The sequence below is a fragment of the Leopardus geoffroyi genome, chromosome E2 (genome assembly GCF_018350155.1).
Source record: "Leopardus geoffroyi isolate Oge1 chromosome E2, O.geoffroyi_Oge1_pat1.0, whole genome shotgun sequence".
NCBI lineage: Eukaryota > Metazoa > Chordata > Mammalia > Carnivora > Felidae > Leopardus > Leopardus geoffroyi.
Window position 1 is genome coordinate 143,660 of NC_059335.1, and position 19,558 is coordinate 163,217.

At 53.3% G+C, this 19,558-nt stretch overlaps 2 protein-coding genes and 1 long non-coding RNA gene across 6 annotated transcripts; 2 read left to right on the plus strand and 1 right to left on the minus strand.

The window, feature by feature from the left end:
* The first annotated feature begins 282 nt into the window (after positions 1-282).
* CHMP2A (charged multivesicular body protein 2A) lies at positions 283-3,393 on the plus strand. Of its 3 annotated transcripts, none has more exons than XM_045440143.1 (6): positions 283-432; positions 1,235-1,448; positions 2,513-2,692; positions 2,780-2,910; positions 3,001-3,062; positions 3,179-3,393. In XM_045440143.1, the coding sequence occupies exons 2-6, from the start codon at positions 1,281-1,283 to the stop codon at positions 3,304-3,306; spliced, it is 669 nt and encodes a 222-aa protein (XP_045296099.1). In that variant the 5' UTR covers positions 283-432; positions 1,235-1,280; the 3' UTR covers positions 3,307-3,393. The 3 variants fall into 3 exon arrangements, with proteins under 3 accessions (XP_045296099.1, XP_045296100.1, XP_045296101.1); XM_045440144.1 differs by having other exon boundaries at positions 303-432; positions 1,239-1,448; XM_045440145.1 differs by lacking the exon at positions 283-432 and adding an exon at positions 547-567.
* A 702-nt stretch (positions 3,394-4,095) lies between these two features.
* On the minus strand, positions 4,096-10,465 carry TRIM28 (tripartite motif containing 28). Of its 2 annotated transcripts, XM_045440130.1 has the most exons (17): positions 9,846-10,465; positions 9,397-9,509; positions 9,068-9,200; positions 7,209-7,344; positions 7,015-7,131; positions 6,817-6,931; positions 6,517-6,663; positions 6,298-6,412; positions 6,110-6,216; positions 5,980-6,016; positions 5,858-5,903; positions 5,531-5,783; positions 5,132-5,451; positions 4,924-5,047; positions 4,754-4,840; positions 4,537-4,674; positions 4,096-4,443 (listed from the first exon to the last, which is right to left on the minus strand). In XM_045440130.1, the coding sequence occupies exons 1-17, from the start codon at positions 10,177-10,179 to the stop codon at positions 4,267-4,269; spliced, it is 2,499 nt and encodes an 832-aa protein (XP_045296086.1). In that variant the 5' UTR covers positions 10,180-10,465; the 3' UTR covers positions 4,096-4,266. The 2 variants fall into 2 exon arrangements, with proteins under 2 accessions (XP_045296086.1, XP_045296085.1); XM_045440129.1 differs by having other exon boundaries at positions 4,924-5,451; positions 9,846-10,406.
* A 6,301-nt stretch (positions 10,466-16,766) lies between these two features.
* Positions 16,767-18,685, plus strand: LOC123577854. Its single transcript, XR_006702108.1, has 3 exons — positions 16,767-16,956; positions 17,748-17,890; positions 18,616-18,685. It is a non-coding gene; the product is annotated as an uncharacterized LOC123577854 (long non-coding RNA).
* The last annotated feature ends 873 nt before the right edge of the window (positions 18,686-19,558 follow it).

A 19,558-nucleotide genomic window follows, 5' to 3' on the forward strand; every position in this document is an offset into this window, starting at 1 on the left:
AGGTCCAGAAATATTAGGGAGACGTCAGGGTCCGTCGGATGAGCTGGGCCCTCTAGTGGGTGAAGTGGTGGGGTGCGGGACCTCTGGGGTGGCCAGGCGGAAGGCGCCCGATGATGCACCAACCCGGCGGGAACTGGGATCCCATACGTGGCTCGGCTGGAACCTATGGAACACCCTCAGGCAGGCCGTAGAGAGACGAAAGGTGGTGCGCATGCGCCTAGGTGCCGGGCCCCTCCAGAAGACGTACGCACGCGCGCTCTTGTCCCCTCCCATCGTTCCGGGTGCCGGCGGAACGTGTGACGTCAGATCATCTTTTCCGGAAACGGCGACGACGGGAGAAAGAACCGAGGGGCTGTCGTTGGTGGGCGCGCCTGGAATCCGAGTGAGGAGAGTGTGACCCGGAAGCGGAAGCGGATTCCCGTCCCAGCTCCGGTGAGTGGCCCCTGCCGTGCCGAGGGTCCCGGGTGGGTGCGTGGGCGACGACATACGAGGGCCTCTCCACCTGGGCGTCGACTGCCTTGCCCCTCCCCGGGACCCTGGCTTCATCATCGGGCCAACTTGTTCTCGGTGTGCAGGCTTCCCCACGACCCCCCCCCCCCCCCCCCCCGCGATTCTGACCTAAGTGAACAGGGCGCCCTAACGCCCGTCTTCCCTCTCTGGGTGTACAGGGATCCCCAAGGACCCCTAACTCTCCTAGGTCTACAAAGCTCTCCAGCGTCCATCACGTCCTTAGCGTACCGGTTTCTCCCGCGCCCCACAACCATATTCTCCTCACCCAGGTTCCTTCTCCATTTGGGCCCTCCAAATCCGAATGCCATTCATACGCTGTCAGCTTCAGAACTCCCTGTATCCACTTTGTTATTGGCACTCAGGCCCTCCACTTATCCTTCCATCCCCAGTCGGTTCCCCACAATTGCCCTGTCTTAGGCGCTCAGCGTCCCAATCCAGGTCCTCACCATGATCTGGAGAGAGGCTGAAGCCTTGAACCTCCTTGGGGGCACTATGATGAAAGGCTGGGGTGGGTCTATCGTGGAGGACTTTCAGATATTGCTGGCCCACTTGTATCCATGGGGCTACTGTGGTGTTCCAGACTACATTTTGGCCTTCTGTTGTCACTTCCTCTCCCTACTCACCCCTTCCCTTTTTGAAAGACCAACTGTCACCCCTCCCCATACACATTGTGATCCCTGCTCTGCTTCTTGCCCTTTTTCTGGGCTCTCCCACCACCTTGTAGCTAGGCCTCACACTTGGCACAGGCCCACTGGTGGGCTCCTGCTACCATGGACCTGTTGTTTGGGCGCCGGAAGACACCAGAGGAACTGCTGAGGCAGAACCAGCGGGCCCTGAACCGTGCCATGCGAGAGTTGGACCGTGAACGACAGAAGCTAGAGACCCAGGAGAAGAAAATCATTGCAGACATCAAGAAGATGGCCAAGCAGGGCCAGATGGTGAGCTCAGTTGGGCAAAGGCTGGGACACAGGACTAGGTGCTGTTTGGTCAGACATTGCTCTAACCACAGACCATGTATGACAGGACACCAATAGATAGGTGCTTTGAGTGAAACAAAGGGCAAGCAGGGCTTCCCTATTTTGGGGATCCAGAAAGACTGCCTCCCAGAAGGTGACATCAGGGCCACAAACCTTGAGTAATAGAGAGTGAGCCTGTAAAAATCCAAGCAACCAGTGCGTGAAACAGATGAAGCAAATGTTCCATGAGTGAGTGATAGGTGAGCTCAGGACAGAGGATAGGCCAGACCAGTTGAAATCAAGGGCCACAGTGGGAGTGGAGTCAGAGGTGTTAATGCAAAGAGATGTGGCCTGAAATACACTGTGCCCTAGAGCTCAGTAAAAGAGACAGAGGGGCACCTGGATGGCTTAGTTGGTTGAGCATCCAGCTTAGGCTCAGGTCATGATCTCACAGTTCTTGAGTTCTAGCCCTGCGTAGGGTTCACTGCTGTCAGTGCAGAGCCTGCTTCATATCCTCTGCCCCCCACCCCTCAAAACTAAGTTAAAAAAATAAAATAGACAGCCTGAAGCACTAGGGAGCAGAGCCCATGACAGGTGATAGAGCTTGCACCTGAGCAGTTGGGTTGAAGACGTGCCAATTCCCAGAATAAGCAAGGCAAGGAAGAGATTTAAGGAAGTCAGGAGCTATGGATAGATTTACAGGTGATGTGGGATGAGCCTATGTGAGGTGGAGGGAGAGGCAAATTCATCAGCCAGGAATAGACATCCTAAGTCAAGGGAGTGTGACTCTAGATACGGAGGGGAAAGGATGACTGAATACAGTGAGCTCAGCCTTCCTTCCAGCGTTTGTGGGTCAGAGAAGTAAGCTACAAAGGAGCCTATGGAGTGGTGACCCAAGAGACAGGAGAATGAGGTTGGGAGGAGGGAGGGGGAAGTGACCACTGGGTTTAACCACATGTAAATTGCTGAAAACATCAATTGGAATGGTGCAATTGGAGCCTCTTCCCTCAGCCCACTCTCCCTGCCACCTTTGTCCACTCCCTCAGGATGCCGTGCGAATCATGGCAAAAGACTTGGTGCGCACTCGGCGTTACGTGCGCAAATTTGTGTTGATGAGGGCCAACATCCAGGCGGTGTCCCTGAAGATCCAGACACTGAAGTCTAACAACTCAATGGCACAAGCTATGAAGGGGGTCACCAAAGCCATGGGCACCATGAACAGACAGGTGCGCCTCTCCCATTCCCCTTCCCTCCTCCCCCAACTAATGTCAAGGACCAGACTCAGACTCACCCTCCCCACACCCCACTTCCAGCTGAAGTTGCCTCAAATCCAGAAGATCATGATGGAATTTGAGCGGCAGGCCGAGATCATGGACATGAAGGAGGAGATGATGAATGATGCAATCGATGATGCCATGGGTGATGAGGAAGATGAAGAGGAGAGGTTAGGGGACACCAGGTGTGGGGAGGGTGGGAATGGATGCGTGGTCCTCATACAGGCCTGGCCCTCATAAAATTCTTCTCTCTTCCCAAGTGACGCCGTTGTGTCCCAGGTCCTGGATGAGCTAGGATTGAGCCTGACAGATGAGCTGTCAAGTGAGTGCACCAAACCTTGGGCCCTGTCCCACCCAACGGTCCAGCCACAGCCCGACCCCTCCCCTCCCAGCATTATTCCTTTCTACAGGAGCTGTCCTATTCCCCCCACTCTGTAGACCTCCCCTCTACCGGAGGCTCACTCAGTGTGACTGCCAGTGGGAAGAAAGCAGAAGCTGCAGCCTCAGCCCTAGTAGATGCCGACGCAGACCTGGAGGAGCGGCTCAAGAATCTGCGGAGGGACTGACCACCCTATACCACCCTGGTGGGAGGCAGGCAACAGATGCCTGGCAGTTTTACTGTACTTCTTCTGTAATAAAGGATTGGACACTAATTCCTAGGCCTGTGTGACTGGCCTGATGTGGGCCAGGCTGGGGTCCCTTGGGACAGAGGTCACATACAGGCTTGGTAAAGGGGTGGTTGGCATGCATGGCAGAAGGCCAAGTGCCACATTAGGGGGGGTGTGAGATAAAGAAGGCTGGACTGCTTCCCTGTTTGTGGCAGTGGTTGACAGGTCAAGTGTCCGGGGATGTTCAGTTTGGGAGCGGATGGTCAGCTGTGAGCCCTGCTTCAGCACCCCTCCCAAGATCTCCAGTGCCTATCACCTTGAAGACAGTGGGTTTCCCACATACCCTGGAAGTCTGGGCTCATCTGCCAGGGATCCTCAAACACCCAGCTCAGTATGGTACCATCTGATTATGAAAAATAGTTATACCCAAGTCTAGGAAGCACTCAGGAAGAATGGCCACCATGCAGGATGTATCTGGGGCTTCACCCTGCCTGCCCCGCACATCAGCCTGGACCTTCCCACCTAGAGGGCACCCAACAACCTCCAGCATGTTCACCATGCGACCCTTCCCCCAATCTGAAACACTCTCTCCATTGGGAAGGGCCCAAGAAGGATGCTCTTCCCTACCCCATGGACACCAAGGTGGCTGAGGGCAAATGCCCCCACACCTACTCTGTCCACCAGGGCATGGTGAGGGAATTGAGACAAGGCCCCAGGACCACGGCCCCCACCAAAAGAGGCCCGAAGAACTGGTGAAGTTTTTATTAAATCCACATAAGTAAAAACCATATTGTGAAGGACTGGGGGATGGGGCCACCAAGAAGTAGGAGCCAGGCCACCAGAGGGGGGCGTGGGGGAGAGGGGATTTGACAGGACAGAGAACAGAGCCACGTTGGGTTGGCCTGAGAGGCCACAGCCTCAGGGGCCATCACCAGGACCACTGGATAGCTCCTGGGCACTCAGGCCAGCACCAGGCAGGCTCAGCGGTGGGGGCTCCACCAGCACAGCTGAGAACTTGGTGTCACCAAAGGCCTCATTCATGCGAGTCTCGAAGAAGCGTTGCAGGCCGATGATGGACTGCACATCTGCCTTGTCCTGAGCCAGGCATATTGCAGTAGGTGGGTCCTAGCTCTCCCTCCTCCCACCTACCCTCCCCCTGCCACCAGCCCCATTCTCCCCCAAGCTCACCTCTGTCAGCTTGTTGAACTGCTTAAACATGCGGCCCACATCCTGGGCAAACTCCTGGGGGGAGCTATAGGGAGGTGACAACTTCTCCTGGAGACGGGCGCGGATCAGGGTTAAGTCCAGGGTGCCACCAGGCTGATCCTGTAGACAGAGGCCAGGCTGAAAGTGAGGCCAGGCAGCCCCACCCCCCCCCCTCCCCCGCTGAAGTCCCAGGACTCACCAGGGAGAAAGTGGAGTCAGTAGCCAGCTGGTGCAGGGGACGGCAGGGCTCGTGACAAAACAGGGCCAGCAGGACACGCTCACACTTCTATGAACAGGACAAGTGACATCAGAGCCAAAGAGGGGTAAGGCTGCTGAGCAACTCTTAAAGGAGCAGGCCTTCACCCTCACCTGCTGGTTGGCTGGCGAGAGCTTGGCCACCACACCAGTGCTATCACCACCATCCAGACTCAGGCTGCCATCTTCCTCTTTCAGATCAGGGAGCACGTGGCAGAGAGAGCAACTCCACTCCTCCCTGGATGGAAGGAGAATGAGGGGCTGCACAGAAGCCAGCCAGCCCAGCCCTCCACCCGGCACAGACCCTACACAAGCCTCGCACCCTGGCACATCCTGCAGGGCAGGCAGGTGGCAGTCCAGGTGGAAGCAGAACTCGCACTGGTTGCACATGACCAGATCGCCTGGCTTCTGGCAGACGCGGCAGATGGTGGCACTGTCATCCAGGGCACCGGGGCCACCTGCTGGGGCTGAAGTGCCCTCTGGAGCCACCACCTCTAGACCTGAACTAGTGCTGCCACTGGGTGAGGCCAGGCGGGGGCCCTCAGCGCCGGGGCCCTCCGCCAGGGCCATCAGCACAGGCTTGGTCTCAGGGCCTTCAGTGGCAGCAGGTGGGGCTCCGATGGCCGCCTCTGTCTCTTCCTCCTGCAAAGAGATCAGGGGTGTTCAGCAGGATGCTGACGTGGGCGTTCATTTCCCAGCCAGTCACTTGGGGCAGACTCACCTTGACAATGGCCATGCCAGGCAGTGGAGGGGCACCGGGAGCCCCAGGTGGAGCAGTCCCAGGCTGTCCAGCAGCAGCAGCTGCAGCACCGCGCTCAATAACAATGAGATTGTAATCTTCAGTGGTGCTGCCTGGGAAGACTTTGAAAACTGGTGGCTGGCTATCAGCCGTGAGATCCAGGTCCAGGCGCTCAAGGCTCACCCGTGGCACCTTACGCATGAGGCCACTCACCTCGCCCTCACCGGAGCGGGACCTGTGGGTGCGGCTTGGTGTTAGCACACCCATCCCTATCCCCATCTGCCTCCACCAAAGGACAGCCAAACTCACCGCTTCACACCTGACACATGGGGCTCTGCACTCGAGTAAGGATCGTCTGCTCAGAAAACAGAAAAAAGAAGGTTGGGGATAGACCTAAAGCACTGGAGCTCTCCCACCTACAAGGCACTCACCTGAGCCAAAGCCATAGCCTTCCTGCACCTCCATGGGCTGTGGGCAAAGCAGGTGGACCTCAGTGAGCAGGTGTCCCATAGGACCGTTGCCCCTACCCTACGCTGCCAGGGTCCCCCCTCCCCTGCTCACCTGGCTGCTGCCAGAACCCTGCTTGCTCAAGGGCCCTGGAGCCCGAGGAGGGGCCATGGGCGTAGGGCCTGTTGAGTTGGTGCCTGGACGCTCTGCCACGATCTTGCCTGCATAAAGAAAAAATCAGCATTAAGAAGACAATGCCTGGAATGATTGCAATATGTAACACAGAAAAGAAAGCGACACACCGAAAGCCTCTGCGCTCTTGGTCCAGGCATTGAGGTCCCACTGGAACTTCATCTCGCCATGTGGCTCCACAGGATCCACAATCATCTTGAGGGCCCGATGCAGCTGGAAATAGATCTGAAAAAGGGGCAGTGCGTGAACATACAGACAATAAACAAGGCTCCAGGGTGCTGAGCGGCACCTGCCTGGATCCCATCCCCTGAGTGTCCACCAGCACACACCAGCTTCTTGGAGAGCAGCAGAGCTGTGTTGTTGTCACTCTCCAGAGCCCATGAGGCAAAGCGCAGGATATGTTCCTGGTGCTTCTGGATCTTGGTCATGGTCCAGTGTTGTCGCTCCAGGCGCTCCTGCTGCCCCTCTGTCACCTTCTGCAGGTAGAGGAGAAGACCAAGGAAAGAAAACACCAAGGATGGCATCAACAGCCAGCAGAAAGTGCTAGTCCCCAAGACCCTCCCACTGTAGATAGGGTTGGCAGCCAGCAGATGGGACCCAGAAACCCTCCCCCCTCAAACGGGGCATACCTGGGCATCGTTGACCAGCACACGGCCCCGCTTGTTCAGTTCCTTCATGATCTGCAAAATGGCCATCTTCACATCCACCTGCACACGCTTCTGTACATCAGACACTTGGCGGATCCTGGGGGAGCAGCAGAGTGAGCCAGGCTAGGAAGGTGCTCAGCAGGAACTGCCCCCAACTATGGCCCTGGCTTCCACACTTACGAGCTGCGAACCTCCTTGGTGTTCTTCTGCAGCGTCGCATGCTTGTCCCCAAGGCGTTTTACCAGTGAGGCCAGGAGCTTGCGCTGGTTCCTCACTGCATCCTCCAGAAACTGATATCTGAGGGCAAACAGAAGTGGGCCTGGGTGCTGAACATGGGAACGGGCAGCACCCAGCCATCCTGCTTCAGTACTCACTGGTGGTCCTTGTGGGTGTTGAGCTGGCAGTCCCTACAAGTGAGGGTGTCACAGCTCTCACAGAACAGCACAAGGGGCTCGTGCTTGTGCACGTTGCAGTACACTGTGCGCTCACCGTCCCTGGACTTGGCTGGCCCTGGGGAACAGAAGAAACCATGAGGCTGAAGCTCATCCTTTAGCTATCTCCAACTCAAGTGGTAGACAGAACTTAAGGCCTCACTTCCTGCCTGTCCTGCAACCATAGGCTGTCTGCTGGGAAAACCCAAAGGCCCTGCATCAGTGGCCAGGAAAAAAGCACAGGCCTGTAAGCCTAGATCCTTCCTCTCAAAACCCTCTGCCCCAACCCTGACCCAGAGAACTACCCCTGCTCCTTCCAGCTTCTGACACTGACAACAAACTCTAAAGACTTTGACAGAGACCTCCCATCTGCTATTCCCTTTACTAGAACCTTCCCTGGGTAGACACTCAGGAGAGCCCCTCCACCTTGAAAACCTCCACTGGGCTCCATTTCTCCTCTCTCACAGCAGGTTCTGTCCAGCAGAGGAGAGATTATGGCTACTGTGGCATCCAAGCACACAGAATGTTTGCTTGCTGGCACACACAGAAGCAAATCAGGGACTAGAGACACCGCTCAGGTGCAGCTTCCTCAGAAGTCATGTCTTGGTTGAGCTCTCTTCAGTAATTAAGAAGTCCACAAACCTTTCACAACCCATAGGCCTACGGAAGGTTCTGGCCTCACAAAGCCTTGTCAGGATAGAAAAAGTGAAAATGTCAGACCAAACCCCTCACTGAGAGATCAAGTCTCCTCTCTCTGAGAAGATTCTTGGTGATTAAATACTGCAAAAAGGCCAATACGCCACTACCCCACCCCCAACCTGTCCCCACCAGCAAGCCGCTTGAGACCATCTACCCAATCTCAATTACATCTTGGCTACACTATTCCAGCCTAAGACATACAACACTGGGATACAAATCAACCAGACAGACCACAGTTCCTCCAATATTGCCCCCTCCTGCACCCTGCGTGACTAAACCCAGGAGCCCTTTGCTCCCGATTCCTCATGCCCCACAGCCACCACCTCCATCCTTATCTTCTTGCCAATGCTATGCTATCCTCTGTGACTGAGAAGTCACAGTGTAACTACCAGAAGGCCACACGTAGTGAGTTCTGAACCAAAAACCAGGCTAGACTCAAAAAGTCCTTTTATGTGCCACTACCAACATTTACAGAAAAGCCTACAAATACTTTAGCTGAACTTTGAAATGCGTATGATCCGAAGATGAAAAGATTTCTAAAACTCACTCTCCGTCCATAATGGTCTTGAAGGTTCTTGCAGTTTATCAACACACTGTGGCTCAGAGGCCTCACTCTCCCATACAGAGACTCAACCATGTTGCCAGTGAATTCTTCAAAAGGCCTCATACCCTTTCTCCAAACTCCCTGGGCTTCCCTGTTGGAATAAGCTGGCCCCTCCCACTGGAGCTTTTCCCCTGAGGAGGGGGTGGGGGTGGGTCCCTGATGAGCTTCCTTGAACCCTCAGTGCAAAAGGCCCCCTGGCATACAGAGCACCCCCCTCCAAACCCCCTCCGCTGTCCGGGACTCTGCCCACTCCCTGCCTATGGCCTTTTCCCTCCCACCTGGACCAGCAGGCAGAGACTGGCACACCTGAGCCCCAGCCTCCCCATTTTTGACTGGTGCCCTAAAACCCTTCAGGTCGTACCCCCTAAAAAAAAAAGAAAGAAAAGAGAAGAAAAAAACAAAAAGCTCCTTGGGACCCATCCGCCATCTGTAACCAGCACCACAAACAGCTGAGAACAGATGTAAGGTAACCAAGGCTTTTCCCCTCTGCCTTGCATACCAGTGGAGCGCACAGTGTGGTCCTTGGTGTACTTCACCCGCTGGTGTGCCTCCACACACGTCTCACACAGCGGCTCAGAGCACTCCACACAGTAGCTGGTGGCAGGGGCGTTATCCTCACAGCTAGTGCAGCACTGCTGGGCAAAGGCAAAGTAAGCAGAGACAGAACCACCAAATAGGTCCTTACATACACCCCAGGTAATACAACCTGAAATAGTGTCTTTACCTAGCCTATGCAGTCTGCCTAGAGCCTTGCAGTGTGAGAAAAATAAAGTCTGGAACTAGTACCACGTCCCCAGGCCTCCTAGGGTTTGCTGGAGCAGGACATACCTGATTTGCATCCTGGGAGTCTGTGGCAGCCTTGCTGCCACTGTCACGCATAAAATAATTCTCCACAATGTCTTTGGAGAAGCATTGCTGCTTGCACACAGGACAGTCAACCACTGGGGGGAAAAAAAAATTCCTTTTTGAGACTGTTGCAAATTCACCTCCAAGCGATAACCCCATGGTCCCACTGAGCCTCAACCTCCATCCCAAGGAGGGCCGGATCCTCTCCTCAAGAAGGAGGCCAAACCCTTCCTTCATCGAACTTGAAGCAGACACCCCTTGTGAGCGCCCAGCCCAGACTCCAATGCCCATACCCAATTCCGACACGCACTATCCAGGTCCCTATCCTCTCACCCAAATGATTCCCCGCCATCACCACGCTGAGAACCCAATCCCCACACCGAGTCGGGAATGCGGTGGGGGATGGGCTACTTCGGTCGGACCGTACTCACCGGCGCCGTCGCCCGCCGCACCGCCATCCCCCGAGCTGTTGGCGGCGGCGGGCGCCGGAGGCCCGAGGCAGGCACTGCAGGCCGAGTGCAGGCAGGGCAGCAGGCGCGGCTCCCTCTCGGGGCGCAGGCGCTCCCGGCACACACCGCAATGCTCCAGGAGCTCCAGCGCCTCGCCACCGCCCCCCGCGGGCGACGACGCCGAGGCCGAGGCCGCAGCCGCGGCCGAGGAGGCGGCGGCGCGCTTTTCGCCGCCCGCCGAACCCTCGCCCGGACCCGGGCTGGCCGAGGCCGCCGCCGCCGCCGCGGCCGAGGCCGCCGCCGCCGAGGCCGCCATTCACACGCCGCCGGGGGCGCCCAGGGGGGAGGAGGGGCGCGGGGCCCGCCGCGCAGGCGCAAACGCGCTCGCCACCAACTGCTGGGCCGCCGCCGCCGCGAGGCCGAGCGCCGCCACGCGCCGCCTGGGCTACTGCCCGCTGCGCGCGGGGCGCTGCCGAAGCCCGACCGGCCGCCGCCCGCTAGCCTTCCGCCGACGAAGACCGCGCTTCCTCTTCACAGGCCGCCCAGAAACCGAGCCACACGCCACGCGAACAACCGCTCGCCCGCGCGCCCGCTCGCAGAAAGAGCCGCGGCCGGGGGGCGGGACAGAAATAACTGGCGCCGACGCCGTCGCGCAAGCGCGCTGGGTGCCTTGCGCCCGGGGGCGGGGCCCGGGTCGGCCGCCTGAGGCGAGGCCGCGAGTACGCACGCGCCTGAGCCGGGTCTTCCTACCTCCGCCTACACTATCCCGGCGCCGCCTGCGCGGCGGGGGCGGGGCGATTGACATCACCGCCGCAACAGAGTACGCGGGCGGGGCGCGCGCACCTTTAACTAGATGGTGCTCCCCCTCTAGCTCTATCCCCTGGCCGCGAAACTGCGCAGGAGATTTGGCAGTCCAGGCCACCACCTCAATCCCCGCCCCTTAGGCCAGGCCGGAGAAGTCTCCAGTCGCTGCGTCCACAAGCGTTGGGGAAAGAGGCGGGGCCAAAAGCGAAGGGAGACATTGGGTCCAGGGAGCGGGGCGGTGGGTCCCATGCCAGGGGGAAGTCCCCTTCTGAGCCAAGTGGCTGACTTTTGCGTTTTAACTGTTTTATTGTTTAACGTGACAAACACTGAAACCTGCCTAAAGCAAATAGATTCCAAGGGGCTACAGAGCAACGAGTCTTGTGAAATCCCGCCTGACCCCCCAAGCGTCCCCTTCGCATCTTTTAGCCAGCCGCTGCGCTGACTTGGATGCTTTTCCAGGTGGGAGAACTGAATGAACCTCAATAGTGGGAGAATTCTAAGGACGGAAGCACGGTCGGGGCGGGGGGACGGTGAATCCTGTCTGAGAAGAAAACAGAGTCTGTTTAGGGAGAATCCCACCTAAGGGAGGAAGCAAGATTCATCGGGGAAGGAATCCTGCCTCAGTTGGGAGCAGGATCTGTGCGGGGGTGGGGGTGGAGGGGTGGAGGAGTCCTGTCTGAGAGAGGAAACAATGTCTGGGGGGAATTCTATCAGATGGAGAGAACAAGGCCTGGGGGCGGGGGTGGGGGAGCGGAATCCTGTTGGAGAGAAACACGGCCTTTCTGTGGATCCTGAGGAGGAAGCAAATTCTGTGGAGAATCCTGGAGCTAGGCAGGGTCTCCTGGGGAGAAAGAAGTCCTGTCCAAGCTGGGCCTATGGCGGAGGCAGAGAGCTCCAGTTTGATCCAGTTTGAGGTGGGAGCAGAGTCTGGGAGGGGATCCTGTCTGAGGACATTACGCACGAAGAAAACTCGAGGGATGGATGCCTCCGAGATGGTCCTTGGGGTGGCCCTTGACCCCTTTTGCAGGGCTCCTTGGTGCTGAGATCTCTAGTTTCAGGACGAGGCTAAAGGACGGGGGGGGGGGGGGGGGGGGGCGGGGTTCATCTTTTGAGAGGATGGAGAGAGCAAGCCGGATGGCCGTGAGTCCGGCCCTAAGACCCTACTAGGCGTCACCGAGTTCAAATGCAAAAGCTGCGGGCTGAACCGGGCGCCCACGCGTGGTGGCGGTACAGGCAAGTCTGGCCCTACCGGGAGGGGTGTACCCTTTGTTCCCGGGGGCGTTGGGGGACCGCGGGGCTTTGTCTCTGTGCCTGCCTTTGTTCCAGCCTCGCCGCAGCCCCCAAATCCAGGCCCCGCCCCTCCCCCTTAGATGTATCCGCGGGCCACGCCCCACGATTGAGTGGCCCGCCCTCTCCATGCAGCTAACCCAAGGCCCTTGCCTCAGACTCTTACTTACTTAGATAACAGGGAAGGAAAGTTGACTAGCACGCTGGGTGAGGTGCGAATAGTGATACGTGCTGAGCATTTTCCATAACCCCACCCCTCACTGTGCCCCAAAATCACTGGGAGGGGGTGACTCATACCTACCCTAACCTCTGGGGCAGACACCAGGGTGTCAGGGCCAGACAGTCAAAATAAAAAGGTGATGGTAGGAGCGCCTGTGTGGCTCAGTTGGTTGTGTGTCTGACTTTGGCTCAGGTAATCATATCACGGTTTGTGAGTTCGAGCCCTGCACCGAGCTCTCTGCTGTCAGCACAAAGCCCCTTTGGATCTGTGTCCCTCTCTCTCTGCCCCCAACCCCCTATTGCTCTCTCTCTCTCCCAAAAATAAAAAACATTGAAAAAAGGAAAGTGATGGTAAAGAGTGTAGGAGTGGACTTTCCTAAGCGCTACCCCAAACACCTGTGGGAAGGACAATTCTGGGCAGAAACAAGTGCAGAGGTCCTGAGGCTGACCAGGCACTGAGAGATCAGTGAAGTCAGGAATGGTAGGAGATTTCTGGGGGATCCAAGAGGTTGCTGAACAGCTGCCTAGGGATAGGTTTAGATTGGGTCCTCTGGTATTGCCCTGCAATAGTCTATGGCAACTGACCCTGTGCTTTCAGTGATTCCTGCTTTTCTCTCTAAACAGTACCTCCTTCCTCCTGGGCCTAGTACTTTCCTTCCCAATACATGGCAGCCACACAATCAGAGTATAACCACCATATCAGGTACTGGGCCACTGCCAGCTCCATTGTCCAAATGCATAAACCAAGTCTTCTGGAAGTGCTGGGACCATACTGGGGGAGGGGGAATCAACGGGAAACTAGGCTCAGACAGACTGAGAGAAGCACCAGGGGACACCCCAGGTCAAGACAGAACCTTTGCTCAGAAGTCCAGAAGTACATGGCATGACATGGGTACATCTTGGCTCCGTACCCCTCAGTAGGCCAGACCAAGTAGTCAGTGGCACCTTATACTCTCTCTGTGCTTGTTCACCCTTTATAGCATTTCACACTTCCCAGTCCTGGACCACTGGAAACTGTCTATATTCTGGCCTTGCAGACAGAGCTCAAGGGATAAAACAATGCGTAAGAGTCACTCAGACTGCACCCATGCCAGACATGGCCTGCCCACTGCTTCTTTGGGGCACCTACTTGCAGACAGCCACTCTCTGTCTTACCCAAATTCCACACCTACACCTGGCTTGCCCTGTAAACTTCAGGTGTCACTGCCAAAGCCACTTCCTGGGGAGGTCTTCTGGCTGCATCATTCCAATCTCTTTCTCCATCTTACAGATTTCATCTGGGAACTAGGTAGTTGTGACAGTTGTACAACATCATGAATGTACTTAATGCCACTGGAATTCTTTTCTTTTCTTTTCTTTTCTTTTCTTTTCTTTTCTTTTCTTTTTTTGAAAGAAACAGAACATGTGAAAGTGTGAGCAGGGGACAGGGGCAGAGGGAAAGAGAATCTTAAGCAGGCTTCACACCCAACACGGAGCCTGACACAGGGCTCGATACCACGATCCTGGGATCATGTCCAGAGCTGAAATCAAGAGTCCAATGCTCAACCGACTGAGTCACCCAGGCGCCCCTGAATTGTATACTTTAAAATACAATTGTATACATAAAATACAGCACCTGGGTGGCTCTGTTGGTTGAGCGTCCGACTCTTGATACCAGCCCATGGTCGTGGGATCAAGCCCCGCATCAGGCTCCACACTGACAGCGCAGAGCCTGCTTAGGGTTCTCTCTTTCCTCTCTCTGCCCCTCCCCCTGCTCACTTGTGCACTCGCGCTCTCTCTCTCTCACAAAATAAATAAACTTTTTTTAAAATAAATAAATGAATAATAAAATGCAATTGAACCTTGGGACACCTGGCTGGCTGTCCATAGAGCATGCTATTCTTTATCTTGAGATTGTGAGTTCAAGCCCCACATTGGATGTAGAAATTACTTAAAAATAAAATCTTAAAGGGGAGTCTGGGTGGCTCAGTCTATTGGGCATCCAACTTCGGCTCAGGACATGATCTCAGTCTGTGGGTTCTAACCCCACATCAGACTCTGTGCTGACAGCTCAGAGCCTAGAACCTGCTTCAGATTCTGTGTCTCCCTCTCTCTCTCTGCCCCTCCCCTGCTTGTGCTCTCTCTCTCTCTCTCAAAAATGGACAAATATTTTTAAAAATTTTCTAACAAGAAAAAATACAGTTACAGTACTATACTGTATTTATAAAAAAAAAATTCACATGTAAATGGGCCTACCCACACAGTATTTTACCACACACATAAAAATCATTTTTGGGCGCACCTGTGTAGTTCAGTCAGTCAAGTGTCCGACTTTGGCTCAGGTCAAGATCTCACGGTTCGTGGGTTCAAACCCCTCATCGGGCTCTGTGCTGACAGCTCAGAGCCTGAAACCTGCTTCAGATTCTGTGTCTCCCTCTCTCCGCCCCTCCTCCACTCATGCTCTGTCTCTCTCTCTCTCCTTCAAAAATAAACATTAAAAAAAAATTTTTTTAATCATTTTTTGGTGAGAACCCTAGACTGTCCCTGCTGATCTCCAACCTCACCACTTGACCCCAGCCACACTAGCCAACCTGTTGTTCCCATCTCAGTGCCTTTGCAGGTTCTGTTTATTCTGCCTAGAATATTCCTCCATTCCTCTTTCTCACTGATTCCTTCTCTCCCTTCACATTTCAACTAGAGCAAATCAAACTGCTGCATCTACCATGCTGAACCCAGGGCCTGCCCCATAGTAGACACTCAGTAAATGTGTAAAAGAACACAAAAAAAAAAAAAGGACAAATTAATGCATGAAGATGATGACTGTCTTGACCCTGCCAGTTTTGTGAGCTACAAGATGAGGTTAGGGTTTACTGTTTGTTTTTGTTTTATTTTAAGTAGGCTCTATGCCCTATGTGAGGCTTGAACTCATGACACCAACATCAAGAGTCACATGCTCTACTGACTGAGCCAGTCGGTCACCCTGGGCTATCTTACTTTCTCATCTTTTTTGTTTTTAGTTGAGTTACAATTCACATAACATCAAATTTATCGTTTTAGCTTCTTTTTTTTTAATGCTTATTCACTTTTGAGAGAGAGAGAGAGACAGAGTGTAATGGGGGGAGGGGCAGAGAGGGAGACACAGAATCCCAAGCAGGCTCCAGGCTCTCAGCTGACAGCACAGGGCCCGATGCCAGGCTCAAACCCACAGACTGCGAGATCATGACCTGAGCCCAAGTCAGATGCTTAACCGACTGAGCCACGCGGGTGCCCCTCATTTTAGCTATTTTAAAGTATACATTCGATGGCATTTCATACATTCACAATGTTGTACAATCACTACTTCTATCTAGTTCTAAAATATGTTCATCACTTCAAAAGCAAACCTTGTATCCATCAGCACTCACTCCCCATTCCCTCTCCCATCAGACCCTAGCAACCACTAATCCACTGTCTCTATGAACTCTTTAATCTTTTGATAAAGGCTTATAATATGGAGAGAAAAGGTTTATTTATTTTTGAGAGTGCAGCAGGGGAGGGACAGAGAGAGAGAGACAGAGGATCTGAGCTCTTCAGCGCAGAGCCCAATGTGGGGCTCAAACTCACAAACCATGAGATCATGACCTGAGCTGAAGTTTACTTAATGGACTGAGCCACCCAGGCACCCCATGGTGAGCATTTCATCACGTATATAATTGTTGAATCACTATGTTGTATACCTGAAACAAATATAATATTGTATGCCAATGACACAAGTAATTTTTTTTAATGTTTATTTATTTTCGAGAGAGAGAGAGATAGAGCGCAAGTGGGGGAGGGGCAGAGAGAGAAGGAGACACAGAATCGGAAGCAGGCTCTGAGCTTTCAGCACAGAACCTGACATGGGGCTAGAACTCACTAACCATGAGATCATGACCTGAGCTGAAGTCGGATGCTTAACCGACTGAGTCCCCCAGGCCCAATTTTAAATGAGGGGTAACTGGGTAGCTCAGTTGGTAGAGCATGCAACTCTTGATCTCAGGGTTGTAAGTTCAAGCCCCATATTGGGAATGGAGCCTATTAAAAAAAAAATTTTTTTTTTTAATGTTTTTAAATGAGACACTAGAGGGGCGCCTGGGTGGCGCAGTCGGTTAAGCGTCCGACTTCAGCCAGGTCACGATCTCGCGGTCCGTGAGTTCGAGCCCCGCGTCGGGCTCTGGGCTGATGGCTCAGAGCCTGGAGCCTGTTTCCGATTCTGTGTCTCCCTCTCTCTCTGCCCCTCCCCCGTTCATGCTGTGTCTCTCTGTCCCAAAAATAAATAAACGTTGAAAAAAATAAATAAATAAAAAATAAATGAGACACTAGAGAGCTTGCTGTGGTGACAAAGAAGAGCTTATGTGAGCACACAGTGATATTGCAGCCTCCTACCAGCCAAGAGAAGAAGCCTAAGAATGACATCTACTTTGCCAGCACCTTTATCTTGGACTTCCCAGCCTCCAGAACTGTGAGAAGTAAGTTTGGGTTGTTGAAGCCACCCAGCTATGGTACTTTGTAATGGTAGCTTGAGCAAACTGATTGTCAAATTTCCCTCTGCCTCACTCTGATAAGGATGCGTGTGATTTTACATTAACGGCCCACCCGAATACCTCAGGATAATTTCCCCATTTCAAGATCTTTAATTACAATTGCAAAGATTCCATGGCAACGGATGCAGCAGATCCAGAACCACGACTTCCGCCCGAAGTGGAGGAGCAGGACGTCAGCGCGCTGCCGGTGTCCTGCGCTGGGGAGAGCAGATGAAGCGCCCCCGGCCGCCTGGATGTAACGTGTAGGTGCCGCTCCTGGAGCTGTTAACTTCGAGTCTAGCTTGAATTATGGGATTTGGGGGGACCGTTTCACTTAATTACCACTAGTTTTGAAATGTCTTTGTGAGTAGGGTTGGCACGGATGCACCAATACGGAAGGAGAGGGGTCACTTATCTGTGTTCCTATGGAAACTATTTGAATATTTGTTTTATATGGATTTTTATTCACTTCACTAAAGAATGCCCCTCAGCTGCCGGGCAAGCATTTGTAGCTTGTGCGTCAGCAGAATGGCTGAAAGCTTAGTGCTGTGACTTGTTTTAAAAATAAAGTATCTTGGGGGCACCTGAGTGACTCAGTCGGTTAAGCGTCCAACTATGGCTCAGGTCATGATCTCATGGTTTGTGGGTTTGAGCCCCACATGAGGCTCTGTGCTGATAGCTCAGAGCCTGGAGCCTGCTTTGGATTCTCTGTCTGCCCCCCCCCCCCCCGCCGTCTCTTGCTCTCAAAAATAAACATTAAATTTTTTTAATAATAAATAATAATAAATAAAAATAAAGTATCTTGAAATAATTGGGGGAAAAAACACAACAATGGCAAAGATTCCTTTTCTTAATATATAACACTTCAAGGGGCCAGGGATTAGGATGTATATATTTTTAGGGACCATTTTTCTGCCTCCTGCAGTCCACATTTCACAGATGGGAAAACCAATCTTCAGAGAATAGGAGTTGTCCATAGCCCCACGGGCTGCAGGAGTCCAACCCACTTTGGTCTCAGGGTGCCCTCACCCCTTCCATCTGCTTCCTTCCCAAGGGAATCTGCGACTCCCAAGCAGGGCAAGGAGGGAAAGGACAGGAGACTTCCACAGCCCAGAATTTCATCCCTTTTCCTGCAGAAAGGAACCAGGGCTCCTGGGAGAAATGATTGATTCCAAAACTAAACAGAGAAAGTCCCAGGTGAGCCTGCAACATCTTGTTATGCCACAAAATAAACACCCAAAGGATAACAGGAATATATTAAAAGGACACAGAAACCAAACCTGATGTCACAACTCAAGTATCAGAAAAATACTGATGGTCTTTGGCTGACATACAATGAATCCACCCTACACGAGTCCTTAAGTGTTCTCAAAAAGGAGAGAGCCAGGAAAGTAAGCCCATCTGTCACCATATGATATCACTTTTGACTGTCCCCTTGCTCTGGGAAATCAACACTGATCCTGCCTTTCCAAGGGGAACTGTATTTGATGGTAACACGTGGCCCCAGTTCTTGCTTAGATAATTAAATTCTGGAATTCATAAAATATCGTTTTCCAACCCACTGTGAGATTCCTGAGCAGGTCAAGATTATCAATTGTATACAATATGAGGTGACTAGAGGGTGTGGTATGAATATGATCATCTGGGAGGGGACACACGAGTGGAAGTAGACAGTCAGGCTGTCACTACCCCCATATTAGGGTCAGAAACACTAAGATCCTTCATGAGATGCAATGGGACCCATCCAACATGCTCTGACAGGTTGTAGCCAGTAATGTTTGGCCTGAAACCCAAATCTCTAGATCTAGTTTCTCATCTATGAAACGCTGGAAGAAGGGAGAGAAGTAGCCAGGGGGCCCATCCAGAAGCAAGAGACATCCTACCAGAAACTGAGGCCCACTGTCCTCTATTTGTTTTCACAGAGGGAGCTGTAAATCTCTAGCCAGACACCAGATCAAGGGCTTCCAGGGTGGAACAGATGTGGATGCAGACAGGGGCGCCTGGGTGGCGCAGTCGGTTAAGCGTCCGACTTCAGCCAGGTCACGATCTCGCGGTCCGTGAGTTCGAGCCCCGCGTCGGGCTCTGGGCTGATGGCTCAGAGCCTGGAGCCTGTTTCCGATTCTGTGTCTCCCTCTCTCTCTGCCCCTCCCCCGTTCATGCTCTGTCTCTCTCTGTCCCAAAAATAAATAAACGTTGAAAAAAATAATAAAATAAAAATAAAATAAAAAAAAAGAAATGGATGCAGACTGTACAAAGGAAGTTTTAAGGTGAAGGATAACGTTCTACACCTGATTGCGGTGGTGTGCCTGGCTGGCTCACTTGGTGGAGAATGTGACTCTTGATCTCAGGGTTCTGAGTTCATGCTGCACGGTGGGTGTACAGATTACTTAAAGAGAAAAAACTTGGAGTGCTCGAGTGGCTCAGTTCGTTGGGCGTCCGACTCTTGGTTTTAGGTAGGTTCATGATTTTACAGTTTGTGGGTTTGAGCCCCTCATCGGGCTCTATACGGACAGTGCAGAGCCTGCTTGAGGTTCTCTCTCTCTCCCTCTCTCTCTCTGCCCTTTTCCTGCTCTCTCTCTTTCAAAATAAATAAATTATATAAATAAATAAGCAAATAAATATAAATAAATAAATAAATAAATAAATAAATAAATAAATAACTTTGGTGTGGGGCACCTGGGTGGCTCAGTTGGTTAAGCATTGAACTCTTGATTTTGGCTCAGGTCATGATCTCACTGTTCGTGGGATCAAGCCTTACATCAAGCTCTGTGTTGGCAGCACAGAGCCTACTTGAGATTGTCTCTCCCTCTCTCTGTGCCCCTCCCCTGCTTGTGCATGCAGGCACACACTCTCTCTCTCAAAATA